Below are 15,056 nucleotides of genomic sequence, written 5' to 3' on the forward strand. Positions count from 1 at the left end.
GTGGCAAAGGCAGAGCCCCTTTTGCATCTCTGCATTGCATGCTCACAAACACAGGCTCAGACCTGCCTCTCCTGCACCAGTATATATAGTGACAAATGGCAGAGCAGAGGGGCCCCACTGCACCCCATTTGCACTCAGTACTGCAAGACGTCAGTGTGCCGCAGGTCACATCATATTTCTCCAAATTCAAGCATCACATTCATATGGGTATTCACTTACAAATATTAATTTGTTTTTTTTTAAAGATTTATTTTTATTATTTTTTCATTGGAAAGGCGGATATACAGAGAGGAGATACAGAGAGGAAGATCTTCCGTCCGATGATTCACTCCCCAAGTGAGCGCAACGGGCCGATGCTATGCCGATCCGAAGCCAGGAGCCTCTTCCGGGTCTCCCACACGGGTGCAGGTTCCCAAAGCTTTGGGCCGTCCTCGACTGCTTTCCCAGGCCACAGGCAGGGAGCTGGAAGGGAAGTGGGGCTGCCGGGATTAGAACCGGCGCCCATATGGGATCCCGGGCGTGCAAGGCGAGGACCTTTAACCTCTTGCGCCACCGCGCCGGGCCCCCCAAATATTAATTTGTTAAGCATCTGCTGCATGAAGAGAGACAAGAGCATTCTGTAGAAACATGCTTTTAGAATCAAACTGCCTCGAGTTAGGTCCAGATCTACCATTTACGGTTTCATGACTTAGTAGTTAAGCATCTTCATGCTTCTTCTTCCCCATCTCCTCCCTTCAAGTAATAGTACAACATGGTGTTGTGCTCTCAGTCTTGCAAGCAGAGAAGGCAGGCCAGAATCAGAGGAGGCAATGTGATAGGTTGCTCTAAGAGACATGCAAGATGCGCTGAGAACAAGGGTGAAGGGGTGTCAAGACAATGACCCCACAGGTCGGGGCACTTATGTGCCCAGTTCCTTGGAAGCACGTCATTCTGTGATGTATCAGATCCATTTTAAAAACACCCTTTGGGGCCCGGCGTGGTGGTGCAGTGGTTAAGGTCCTCGCCTTGCACGCCCGGGATCCCATATGGGCGCCGGTTCTATCCCGGCGGCACCGCTTCCCTTCCAGCTCCCTGCCTGTGGCCTGGGAAAGCAGTCGAGGACGGCCCAAGGCTTTGGGACCCTGCACCTGCGTGGGAGACCTGGAAGAGGCTCCTGGCTTCGGACCGGCATAGTGTTGGCCGTTGCACTCACTTGGGGAGTGAATAATCGGACGGAAGATCTTCCTCTCTGTCTCTCCTCTCTGTATATCCGCCTTTCCAATAAAAAAATAATAAAAATAAATCTTTTAAAAAAAAACACCCTTTGGGGAAGCGTACCATAAGTAAAGCACCCCCCCCCCCCATTTCATCCCAGGAAGGATCCTTCAGTTTCTTATTAGCTAACCCCTTGAGATGGAGCTCGAGAAAGATCAGCTTCATGTCACATTTTTGGTTGGGTTCCAATGTATACCCTGAAAATTCCTAGAACAGGCAAGTTGACACAAGGGAATTCTTGCCCAGAATGGTCTATTTACTCAGCGGATACGAATTACCCTGAACCACGTGGAGCGGGGAGTTTTTTTAGCCTGTGGCTCTGGTCCTGTTTACACAGAAGGGTGTCTGCTCACACACAGTTTACTCTTGAAACCACAGAGATGGCATGGGTTTTGCAGCCAGGCCGACCTGGTTGGATTCTGGCACCTTCACACGTCAGTTCACCTGGAACGTGAGACTTTATCCCTCTGAGATCCAGCTCCTTGGATGAAACGTAACAAGATCTATTGTGCAGGTGTGTTGTTGAGGATTGGAATGACAATCAGTAAAATGCCCATTATGGGACTGGGCACATAACATATTTGACAAATACTTGTTTATGCACGGAGATTTAGCACGTCACGGGCCCTGTGCCAAGAGCTTTATGACAGAACCTCACTTACTAGGAGCTCCGCTTGACAAATGACAAAACTCAAGCAAAACAAATCATGATCTTGGTGTGAAGTCACGTGTGGTCCTGCTTGTGTCTTCTTGCTTGGGGAAAGAGCAGAAGTAAATGGAGACTCTAAGTGAGCCTTATCTTACTTCCTTTTCAACCTACCCTCTCCTTTGGAGTTCTGGGCAAGGTTTAAAGCAGACAGTGGGTTGAAATTGTGATTGTTACCAGCATTAGGTTTAATTGCTGGCTGATTCATTGGATGCTTTGTAAAAAATGTCAAGGATGGGATTCATCATAGGGAATTTTATGGTATTCTATGCTGCCCTGTTATTTTTAAATTCAATGTTCCACCTTATGGCTGGAGCTCATGAGAAGAGCAAAACTGTAAGCTGACCCTTCTTACACAGGAATTATTTTCTAGACCTTTCCAGATTTGACGTGCATTTCCCTAATCCCCATATAACAGTTGGAAGGATGGAGGAGTCCAGATGCTGCCAGCTGGGCCAAGGGAGGTGGGGTGGGAGGGCAGTGCAGGGCTAAGTCACGAGAATGCTTAGCAGATGAAAGGCAGGTATGTTTCTCTTCTTCAAACTGGAACAAGAAATTGATTTACAAGAGGCTGGATTTTAGAGGGTTATGGCCATTCTGGGGTGTGTGTGTGTGTGTGTGTGTGTGTGTGTGTGTGTGTGTGTGTGTGTGTGTAGGCATTAAAACAGACAAGTCTAATTCTATCAATTCCCAAATGTTCCTACACTGATGTACAACTAGCTCATTGTGGCACCTCATTCTGGACAATCAGGTATCTCCTGACATATATCAAAGAATTTTCTTGATGCCTGGGATATGCTAAGCAGAGACGGAGGGTATAACCCAGTAAACCTTCCTTGAAGTGCCAATGGCTCAAAGCCACATTTTGACTGATGATGCTTCTGAATGAAGAGCTGAAAAGACGTTACTGGAAAAGAGACTACAAAGGACAGGTTGGCTGATAGTACTGGGCCTTTGTACCATCCAGAGGCCCTAAATGAAATATCTGAAGTTCACTGGAAGAGAACATGGATGACGTAAATAGTTCCTAAGCTGGAGGTCTCCATGATACCTTCTAAGTCAATGCCCCAGTTTCAAGATCCATCTGCTTCAATTCTCCATCCACAGAGATACATTCTTGTGGCAGGCATGGTTGCATTACAAGGCTGTCCCATTCTATTTCCTACTCACCATTCCCATTTTACAGCTGACCACACTGGAAGTGCCACTTGATCCAACTCCAATCAAAGTCTCTCACTTGGGAACTTCTAAGTGGGAGAAGCCTGGGGGAGGAGGTGATACTGATATGGACAGGCAACCCAGCTCAGGCTAAATAATCATATTTTCAACATGTGGTTGAAGAGAAAGGATGATATTCAGAGACAAAACAGATTCTCAAATACAGACTATGACTTGATTCGCAGGTTGCCAGTGTTGGCTCCTTACTTTGGAAGGCCTGCCTGAACTTTCTGCCTGCAGGCTCCATTAAACATGTATATAAGGCACTAAAGTCAGCTCAAGCAAGTTTTTTCTGTTTGTTTGAAATCAGAAAATTGCTGAAGTACCTTCTCATCTTTCTTTACAACAGACTTGGTAGTCTGGAAATGCTTTAGGATGAGATGGATCAACCCCAGGAGCATGAACTCTGGCAACTAGAACCTTCCCCACAATGCCAGTGAAGAACATCTGATTTCTCTTTTCTTGAGGATCTCCAGGCCCCAAGTTCCCTGATGCCTTGTTTTACACATCTGAACAGATGCTGGAGGGATCAAGGACCCACTACAGTGTATGGGATAACTGAAGAATCAGATCCACCTTCAAGTCCTTATTGACACCGTTGAGGTTTTTCCAAGTGGAAAAACAACAGGAGGACATCTCCCTGCCTTTACTATCTGTAAAACTATTTCTGCCTCAAAATAGTCTATACTCAGGGGCCTCTTAACCCTGCCTGCATCTACCCAACTCAGTTTGAGGGCTAGACTGATTAACCACAAAAGGGACCTCCAAACTATAACTCAAAAGAGTTCTGTTTACAACATGTAAGCATGAAATACTCATTCAAGGTTTATTTACTATAAAACAACATGAAAGGTAATCTATTTTTTAAATGCCGTTCTCATTAATTAACAAATGGGGTGACGAGGTAGTGGTACAGCAAGCTAATGCTCTACTTGCAAAATCAGCATCTCATATGGATGCAGGTTTGTGTCCCAGCTGCTCTAATTTTATTCCAGCTCCCTGCTTATGGTCTGAGAAAGTAGCTGAGGATGGCTCAAGTCCTTTTGCCTCTACATCTATGTGGGAGATCTGGAAGAAGTTCCTGGCTCCTAAGTTCTGTTGGGCTAAGCTCTAACTCTTGTGCTGTTTGGGGAGTGAACCAGAAGATGGAATATCTTCCTCTTTCTCTGTAACTCTGCCTTTCAAATAAAAATAAATAAATATATATATATTTTAAAAATTGATAAAGGAAAAAAAATACATGGTGTTGCCTCCATGGGCCACTAGCATGGTTTTTGTTATTATTGTTATCTTTCTTAAACTTGCTGACAAATTTTGTCAGATAGGAATCTGGTGATTTCAGGAAAGGATCTTCAGATCCATGCCTTCTCTGAACTTCTCTGCATGTTGTTATGGTTCAAACTGCTAAACAGAGACCTAGGATTGTAAATGGGAGGTTCAGGAGCTAGACTAAGAAATGCAGGCCCATTCAGGAAGGGTTTATTTTAAATACCTGAGAGGGTAAATGAGTTAAATGAGTCCTATAATAGCAGAATTAGGATGAGTTCAAACCCACCTCTGCTCTATTGAGATCCCGAGGTGGGTGGGAGCATGGTGGTGGAGAAGGGAAGACAGGGATGCAAGGTTTTGGATACTATCTGAATCTGTCCAAAGGGTTATGAGCTAGATGCCTGGTTTCCAAGATGGTGGTGTTGAGGTGGCATTTTGACACAACAACAGAAAACAGACTCAGACACGAGACATATGGAAGTAGTTTTGAAAACTCATCTCCTGTTTCAAGTAGAAATTTCTTCAGCAACTATGCATTTTACAGGGATTCCCAAATGTGCTTCCTTTTGAGCCACAATTCTGAGTATGAAGGCTCTGTTCCAGACATTACACAAGAGACAGATACATGTGGACATGGCTGGTATTGAACTACATCAGTGATATCTTTTGGATAGATTAATATGGGAAAATGAAGGAAAGTCTAAAGGGCTAAAGATTTTTTTAAGTTAAACATTTCCCTTCTACACAGAGCAGCAAAATTCCTCTAAAATAATAATTAGTTTGCAAGACCTACTCTGAGAGCCACAGGCTTCTTCTCTTAACTTGTTTGAGGAGGAAATGGGGGGAGCTAGTTTTCTGGTGAGTCCTCATTATTTTTGCTTGGCCTTCGAGATCCAGAGGCTCACCTCTTCTAGTCTTACTCTTTGCACTGGGCTTAGTTTATGGGCTGACCATTCTTCATAGCACACCTAAATCCTAGTTCTGAAGAATTTAAGCATCTAAGATGCTGGTGTTATGGTATACAGACTTAGCTGACACTTGTATCCCATATCCAAGTTTTGGTTTGAGTCCCAGTTGCTTTGCTTATGATCCAACTTCCTGCCAATGTGCACAGAAGGCAGTCAAAAATGGTCCAAGTTTTTGGGCCTCCTGTTACCCATATAGGAGGCCAGGAGGTTCTTTCTTTTTGGCTTCAGCCTGGCCTGGACCTATCTGTTGCAGTTATTTGTGGAGTGAATCAGGGGATGTTAGATTTCTAGTTTTGTCTTTCTTTCCTTCTTTCTATCTTTCTACCTTTCAGATATATAAATGAATCTTTAAAAAAATCTAAGATAGTTCGAATGTTTTCTATGATGAGATATGACAAATTTAGACAACAGCTTATTGAGTAAGTTGCCACTGGTACATGATTCAATTTTAATTCAGTCCTTAACATTTAAGAATGATCCAATAGCTTTTAAAGAACTATCATTATACAATAACAAAGCCTAAACACAGGAGCTTCTGCTGATCTAATATAAGAATACATTTTGGTCCTAACATACTAAGCACATTTTAATGCCATATATACATTGTTTGTGATATCTGCTCCCACAGTGAGTCTGAAGCACCCAAACTAAAATATCTCAGACATAATTTAGTAAAATATTTATGAGAATATCTATAAAAGTTCTCTTAAATACTATTTTCTAAAATCGTCATTTTTTCATGTTATAATTTAAAAAATCGTATTCACAAAGTTAAGTATATTTCAGTTTTCTTTTTCTTTTATATGTTTCTTTTTTACATACATGGCTAACAAATTTGCTTGCCTGAGTCTTTACTCCTTCACCCAGCTTGACTTTCAAGTGTTCTGTTCAGTCTTCCACTATACTTTTTACTTGGAATAAAAATTTATTATTTCTACATCTCTGATGGCGGAACAATGAATTAAACAACAGTTGAACAATGCCACACGCAGGATGAAAAAGGCATTGGGTTTTGACTTTACAGATATTCCTCTTTACTCATAGTTTTGCATTCTGCGATTTTCCTCGGTTTCAAATCACTCATGGTAAACTGAGGTCTGAAAATATCAGTTGGAGAATTCCAGACATAAACAAGGCACTCATTTTCAATTGCACATGATCTGAAAGGGATAATAAATCTGACACTCTCTCCCTCGGGGATGGTGTGAATCATCCCTGTGTCCAGGGCATCCACACTGTGTATGTGACTGCACGTGTTAGTCACTCAGTAGCTGGCTCCGTGGCAGTGTCAAAATGCTTGCATTCAAATATCTCAAAATGTTGGCATTTAGAATCTACCAAAAAGAAGCCACCAAGTCCTCCCTCGAAGCGAAAATGTGAAAGTTTCTGATAGACAACCATGTAAAGGAAAATACATAGTTCATACAGCGTGAAGTACTACCCGAGGGTTCAGGTGGTCTCGGGGGTGCTAAAGCTTCATTCGTGCAGCTATATGTATTGTGTATTCATGAATCAATTGCAAACCAAGCCCAAAGATTTAAATTTTCAATCACAACCCAATTCTTTTTGCCCTTTGCTTCCTTAATATAAAAAGAGAAACAGATACTCCTGTTTCTAGATACGGCAAAGAGATACCCTGCTAGATGACTTGGCTCTTCTTGTAGAAAATGATCATACAACCCAGACACAGCAGCACAAACACAAGCATGCAGCATCTGGGCTTGGGGAGGGACAGCTCCTTAGAGGGCAGAGAGCCATGAAAGCTTACCATCTCTGTCATGGCCACTGCGTTATCATACAAGTACTGCCTCCCCATGTGCACTTCAAATGTGTAGATATGCAATTATACCATAATGAAAAGCAACACAGGTACATTTAAGTATGTTTGTTTTAAAGAAAGCATTAAGCCATTGTTATAAAATCATGCCTTTAAATGGCTATTTCAAGCAGCAGAGAGGGCTTAACACCAAAGCCTGGCTCAAAGATCAATAGAAGTGTAAGATAGGGAAATGGTTCTGTCTGGGGCAGGAAATGATTAACCCCAGGACTGATCAAGGAGACAGCAATGGACTGCATGTAATCTGCAATTACATGTTCTCCCTTCCTGTAACTTCTGCATTCCCTTCCACTGTCAGTTTTGTGCCTTGCTTTAAAAAGACCTTTTTTTTTTCCCTCCTCTTCTTTCAACAAACCATAGTCTTTGTAAGCAAAAAGAAAATTAGTAACAGATGCAAGCTTATTTTTAATGGTCTAGGACCAAACTTTCTAAACTTAAGACAAACATTTTGCCCCTTCAAAGTTCTCTGATTCCATTAAGATACAGCTGCAGGCTCACACTATAATTTGTGGATCAAAAATAGTTTCAAAAACTAATTGTAAGAAACCACACTACAGAGTTATTCATTGTATTCTGCTTAGCTTTGTTTATTATCCAGAGAACAAGCTGTTTTGATCTCAAAGACATTAAAAAAAAAACCATTTTTTGTTTTCAGACTTGAAGCACCATTCTGATCTCAATAAAATTTAGAACTTGGGGCGGTTGGAGAGGAGGATCTGAAGAGGATATACTGAATTATTTAACAAAGCCTTTTTATTATTATGATTGGTTCTGGCTCAAAGATAGATGTAGAAGTCAGATGCACAGAATGTTAATTCCAGCAGTTAGAATCCACTTGCGAAGATCTAAAAACATTACCATAAAGTCACAGTGTTGGGATAGTTTGCAATGAAATAAGAAGAAATCCCTTTGAAAGAGGAAATAAATAAACAAGAAAAAGGTATCAGTTTTCTTTATGGCTTTATCACTAAACATTCATGGAGCCTTCTGTAGAGCCTGGAGCCTCACTTGGTGTTTCAACCACATGAATGCTGCACATATGAGCTCTGACATCCTGGGGCCCATCTCTGCCACCTTTCACCATCTCTGCCTCTTTCCACTGCTCCTGGTCCCTAGGAGGGGCTTCCCCATGACAACTCAGCATGAATTTAGGCTTCAGGGTTAGGATGATCTGGGTTCAAAATTGATAGTCTATACCTACAAGTGCATAATCATCTATGACCATCTCTTCCTGTGCCTCAGTTTTCTCATCTGCAAATATCTGTAATACTTACCTTGGGGTTTGAAGACAATATGCCTCTAAAAGCCAGCATAGTGCTTGGCTCACAGAGAGTTGTCAATTAGTGTTGGTAGTTGTACAGTTATTACATGACTACACTGAATCAGGACTTGAGGGATAAACAGCAGGGAGGCAAACTTGCAACTCCACCCAAGGCTAACAGATCAAGTCTCTTGGCAGTGGCATTCACACCAGCCATGAGCTGGTTCCTTACTGAGATCTGGTTCAGAAGAAATGTACACTGCTAGTGCCCAGACAATGACTTTTAAGGTTTTCTCCAAAGGTAGCGCCCAGGTGCAGAGTTGTAAGTTGTTCAGGAACTTAGGGCACCACTGAGAGAAGCACCTCTAAATCTCAAGCAGCTAACAAACAACTAAAGCAAATCACAGGGCTAGTTCTGTCACACCTATCTCCATAGTTACTTCATTTTGGATCCTCATTGGGTAACTAAGATTTGTGTATGCAGTTCTATGCATCTCAGTTTTTCTGAAATGACAACCATGCTACACTGATAAAAGATTAAGAAGGAAAATAACAATCTTATCCTCATTTATAAACCAAGAAAATCGTAACGTAGTACCTAGAGAATACGTTTCAAATTTTTTAATGTTGCATCTTCCTTTAATATGTTCTTTTGCAAAGGTTCCTTTTTCCTCTTCCCTTTCAAGGGCTGAATTCAGCAAACTATAACCTCCAGAACAGATTCGGCCCAGGCTTGCTTTTGTAAACAAGGGTGTTTTGGAACACAGTCACACCCACTTGTTTATGAATCGTCTACAGTGGCTTTGGGGCTGCAGGGGTGGAACTGGGTGTAGCCCTCAAAGGCTGAAATATTTATCCTTTGGTCCTTAACTAAAGAGTTTGCTGACCCACGACCTGGAACACAGTTATAGTTCACAGTAAATAGACTACAAACTGCCTACTGGAATAAATGATCATGATCATTTCTGTGGACATCTGAAAAACACAACTGTCTCTGAGTGCCAGGTGTAATTGTAGAAATAGAAGGAATTGTAGAAACAGAAGGGGACATCAAAAAGTCCATAAAAATGGAGTTAAAAGATGTTTATTTTGATGTAAAAAATTTCAAAATCATAAATATGAGTGCAACAAATCAGAAGCATGACAGACAAGGTCTTGACCTTACAAAGTTCAATAAGGGAAAATAGAAAATGGTCACCCAGTTACTTAAGTATAGCCATGATGAGTGCTTACCAAGGAAAATGTGCAAGAGGTTGGACAGTATAGGAAAGAGTGAAGTATGCATTTCAGGCAGTATTCCCTAGGCAGTGCCACTGTTCAACATGGACTTCCCTGCTCTGAATCATTAGAGGAATCAAGGATGTGTATGTATGCTTCTGGCTGTCGTCCATATTTGGAGCTTCTCAGTGCTGCCTGTCAAGGTTGATCAAGTGGGTTGAAGCACTCGTATGCTCTGCTTTCCAACTGAAAGTAGCCCATGCCCCTCACCATGAAATCTTGCAGAATCTTCCACAGAAAGTGAGTGTTGAAACAGATGTGAGGGAGAAGGAAGAACTGCCACAGAAAAGATGGCTTTTCTGAAGTCATCTTCACTTTTCCCATCACTGGGATGAACAGCTGGTTCAAGAATGTAATTTCTAGAATTGCATATCTCTAGTAAAATAGGGTCACATTTAAGGACAATCAGTTGATTCAGGTCAAAACCATTTTCTGGATCAAAATGATGTGACTTAGGCAAGCTCACCATGAAGAGCCCCTTTCCTTTTGCCTATAGTGCTAATCTGTGGTATCTCATATGGTCAACAGATCGGCTGGAGTGAGCATCCGGTCATTTAATACACAAATTGCATAACAGCTGCCCCTACATGATTTCTATCTGCTAAGTTTTAAGTTCAAGAGAATTTTAAAGGAAATTAAGTACATGTCATTCTTACTGTTTATGCTCATCACTGAATGTCCAAGAAACTGTTTTTAGATTTTAAGTGGCTGAGGGCCACATAGTTTTAATAGCCAGAATCAGCTTCACATAAATGGAAGTCTGATCAAATAGGTGAACCTGGAATATGTAGAAAATCCCAAAGGGACAGAGGTAAGCTCTTGTGCATCCTTCAGTCATGACTTGGTTATATCCTAGGATAACACAAGCATGCCAGAGTTCATCAGGACCCACTCAATCCAAGAGCATAACAAACCCCCAACACATCTATTTTAAAATCCAATAAAGTGAAATCACATTTCTGCCAGTCTTGCTTCCTCGCACCTAATATGTTATTTTTGGCTTATTGGCCTAAAGCTTGGAGGAACTCAGCAGCATTATCAGTTTTCAGAAAGAAACACTTAGAAACTTTCAATGACTGGGAAGACACAGTTAAGAATAATGAGACATTCTTTGGGGCTTCACTTTTAGCACACAGTTACCTGCCTCTGATGCAAATGCTTGTGTGTGTGTGTGTGTGTGTGTGTGTGTGTGTGTGTGTGTGTGTACGCACACACATATTACAAGCAAAGGAAAAACAGGAACCCCAGTCAAGCTAAAGCACAAAGAAGCCCTTGTTTAACACAGGCAGACCAACAGGAATTGGAGAGAGGTCCTGTTTCTCAGGAGCAATTTGATTTTGACATTACTATTCCATAAGTTGTAAAAACATTTGGAAAAACAAACACAAAAAAACCAGAAGTTCTCCAAAGAGAATGTCAGAACATCACAAAATGATAGCGGGAGCAAAGTTGTCAAATTCTTAAGCACTTAATTACCCAAGATTTTCATCACAAACGTTGTGACTGAGAGTAACGCAATAGATCTGTTCAATGTCCGTTTTAACCTTTAGAGCCAAGTGGTCACTTCCAAGGCAGTCTACCAAAGTTTGCATCAGGCTCCAACTTCAGAGCAGAACTCAGTTTAAAAAAAAAAGAAAAAAACTACCCTAGGAAACAGAGAAATTAAACATGAGCTGGTAGGAACGTCTTACCCTCATTAACTGACAGAGCCTTTATTTGTGCAGTGAGAGCTGTTGTGTGTTCTTAAACCTACATTTTTAGCTTTAATGAGAACATCTAGCACAAGCTGAGCCCACAATTCTCTGCTTCCTCCTTCCCACTGACTTCTTCATTGCTCAAGGTGGTTGTCAGAAATCTCACCATTAGCCTACAGCTCCCTAGCGCTTGTTATTATTCAGAGATGCAACTACTTCTGTTTTTATATCAACCAAGTCCCCAAAATTCTTCTAATAAAAGTCCCTAAAACTCATGTAAAAAGACGCCTCCTCTGACTAGGTGTTTGCACCTACTTCCAATACCAGGCACTTTGGAAGAATACACAAGGAATGGAACACATTAGTTAACTATGAATATCTGTACTTCCCAGCCAAAACAGCAGCCCCCTACAGAATATCAGCTACAAGGCCTTCTGAGTACCTCTCTGCCTAATGTTAGATCTGCCCACTGAACTGTGTACAGGCCACAGCATGAGATGACTAAACATGCCCACAACCTGGTTTGTCATCTGAGCCCAACCTGCTCCTCTTGCATTCTGTTAGTAAAGGGTGACACCTCATCTCATCTGGTTGCTCTAGCAACATTTTTCTCTCCCACTTCCTTTCTCTACCTCTTTCTCTGCCAGTGGGCAACTGATCACCACGTCTTGCTAATTTGTGACTTGCTCATCTGCCCTCTACTCCTCATCACTGCTTCTACTATCTTAGGCTTGGACCTGTATCTCTTGTCCGGACACCAGCCACCTGCTAATTAGTCTCTTTCCCTCTAAGTCAGTCCTTCATGAATCTGTTTTTGAATCCAAAGCTAGCTACAACATTTGTTAACAGTGAACTTACTCTTACTAAAATTTTGATGAATATTATCATAATCTTGGCATGTACAAAGCATCTCTAAGTAGGACATAAAACCTAGAAGGCATAAATATGCTACTTTTTAAAACCTTCTGAAGATAAACAACATATTAATTACTTAAAATAACTGGAAAAATATAAACAGTATACATGGTAAGGGACATGCTAATTACTCTACTATACTAAGAGTTCCTACAGCTCACCAAGAAATTCAAGTTTGAAATAACAGCTTGAGTTCACACCAGATGAGAAAAAAAAAGAATGTAAATGAACATAAAGCTGTGAGGAAGGCACAATTCTTGCAAACACTGGTTTTGGGAAAGCTGATTAGACAACATGGCTACTAAAGCTGCTTCAAATGTCTGGATTGAATTACATTACACTTCAACACCTGGATATAGCATTTGAAAAATGCCTCTGGTCTCTCTTATTTATGCCTTTAGAGCACAGAGAAACACGTTATAGATCAAATCATCCCCTATAAGGCTGGATAGGCCTTTGGGCCTGATCATTAGTGTTTCCACTTTGAGCCAGAGGGTTAAGGTCTTCGGGAATTCTTCTGGGCTCACACAACAGCAAATGCTGTTATTCCATCAGCATTGGTCTGTGCTGGGAGGCCAAAGCAAACAGCATCAGGTTGGATCACTTTTTCCACTCTGACCTGAACTAAGTGGCCAAATCAGATCCTCTGACCAAAAGGCAGGGCCTCAGCGCAGTGTGCACAGGTGACCTGCTGATGCAGCTGCCATGAGAACATCTACTCTACCTACACATGAGGTCTTCCAAAACAAACTTGACACTAAAGTTCTACACACACAGGTGGAGGACTCGGCTGTAGAATGGAAGCGCAGATGAGAAGGTAAGTTTGTTGCACCGTGAGATGAGAAGCATTTTATTAGAAAATCAATGCAGAGTATTCCCACATTTTTTTATGTGAATCTGAAAGTCAGGCCAATCACATATTACATATTGCAAGATTATGTCTATTTGCCAAAAATAAAATTTTAAACACTAAAATTGGGACTGACAATGGAATGAAATTATGAGTAAACTTATGAGAAACAAGAAGTTAAATCCAACAAAATGGTACTGGATATTAGAAAGTGCAACAAACATTTCCTGGCTTTTAAAATGTAGGGCTGCACTGAGGAACACACATAACAGAATACCACCCGTGCAAGAGGGACACACAGAGAGCAAAGTCAGTACTTAATGTTTTGAATTGTCTTTATTTTGAAAATGCTTGCTCCTAACGTTGTTAAGAATTATCACATTTAGGCATGAATCCTATTTTATAAGCAGCTTAAGAAAAAAGAAGATAGCTGGATTTTTACATATGTGGCTTATGCAATACATTTGCAGAAATTCCAAGTTTGATCAGAGCTTTCTAAAACCCATTTAATTCTATTATTTGCCTCAGAACAAGTTAATAAAATAGCTTCCTCATACATCCAGAGGCTTACAAAGCCACTGTTCACGATTCCCGACTGAAATGGGCTTGGTGGCTTCTGGAAATGAGCCTCATGCATGCAGATGCACAGTGTGGTCGATGAGATGGCACACACACACTGGCAAGCTGGCCAGTCTAGAACTCTGCAGCCCAAGCAAGCATAAAACCAGCCAAGAAAACCAAATCCAACCAGTAGCTTCCTTCCCCTTCTTGGAGAAAAAGGGTTTGTGACTTATTTGAAAGTAGTGAGTGCCAGAAAATCCTGAACTTTTGCTTTTCCATACAGGGAAAGAAATGGAGGTCAGAAGACCAGAAAAAACATTGCTGGAATATATACACCCAGCCTTTCTGGAAGGACTCCTCTGTGGCCAGTTAAGTTGTATGTTAAATTAACAAGCAAAAAAATAAAGGAGACACACACAAAAAGTAAATAAAAGGCACAAAGTCTGTGTGATGCTCACACGATTGTCTCAGACCCCCAGTGTTCACAAAGACCAACTCTAGGATAAGTGAATGTAGAGACTCACTCTGGGAAGCATAATGCCCCTCTGCGGCTTTGTCTTCATGCCCATCGTAGTCCCTGCTGGAAAGTTGCCTGTTGGCAGTCTCCAGTCGGTCTATGAACAAAGAGAAAATGATTAAGAACTGTATGCAGAATGAAGTCACCATCCAGCTGAGAAAAGACTTGGGGACCAAGAGTTGGGTAGGGAGAGATGCTCCAGCAGGAGCCAACACTGAAGAGCTTGTGTGGAGGAACAAATTGTGTTCCAAAATATCAGAAGAAAACTCTTCAGATGCTGTGCTGTGTGTCAGTACAACTAAAGCCACAGGGAATGCACCAGCAATAGGTTTCTAAGGACAGGTTATGAGAAAACTTCCTCCTTCTGTGATTGGAAATTCTTACAAAGAGGTGCAGTTTTATCGGCTTCAACCTCAGTTTCAATCTAATCTGGACCATCAGGCCTATACCTTAACTAGCAACTGTCATCTGTATCAGAATTAATAAAATAAGATCTGATAAAACATTTTTAAAAAGGCATACTGACCTAATGAATAAAAGTTGTACACTGGGACCTTTATACTTGCTCAAACTTCTTGGTCTGTTTTCAACAATTCAATTAAATAATTCAAGTCAAGTGGTGTTTATTGAATGTATATGATACCCAACACAAAACAGTTTGTAGTAACCAGAAAGCAAGCAGAGGTTGTCAAGATCCTGCAGCAGGTGGCCCTGCATTTCAGGGAGTA

The 15,056-nt window shown here is 41.3% G+C and overlaps 1 protein-coding gene across 1 annotated transcript in view; it reads right to left on the reverse strand.

Moving 5' to 3' along the window:
- AMOTL1 (angiomotin like 1) overlaps positions 1-15,056 on the reverse strand; it is a 100,317-nt gene that overhangs the window by 25,646 nt on the left and 59,615 nt on the right. The window contains exon 6 of the mRNA XM_040977126.1: positions 14,336-14,425. Coding sequence (XP_040833060.1) covers positions 14,336-14,425 — 90 coding nt within the window. The remainder of the gene's footprint in view (positions 1-14,335; positions 14,426-15,056) is intronic.

This window comes from Ochotona curzoniae, unplaced genomic scaffold (assembly GCF_017591425.1).
Source record: "Ochotona curzoniae isolate NIBS_2020 unplaced genomic scaffold, NIBS_Ocur_1.0 contig_2723, whole genome shotgun sequence".
Lineage (NCBI taxonomy): Eukaryota > Metazoa > Chordata > Mammalia > Lagomorpha > Ochotonidae > Ochotona > Ochotona curzoniae.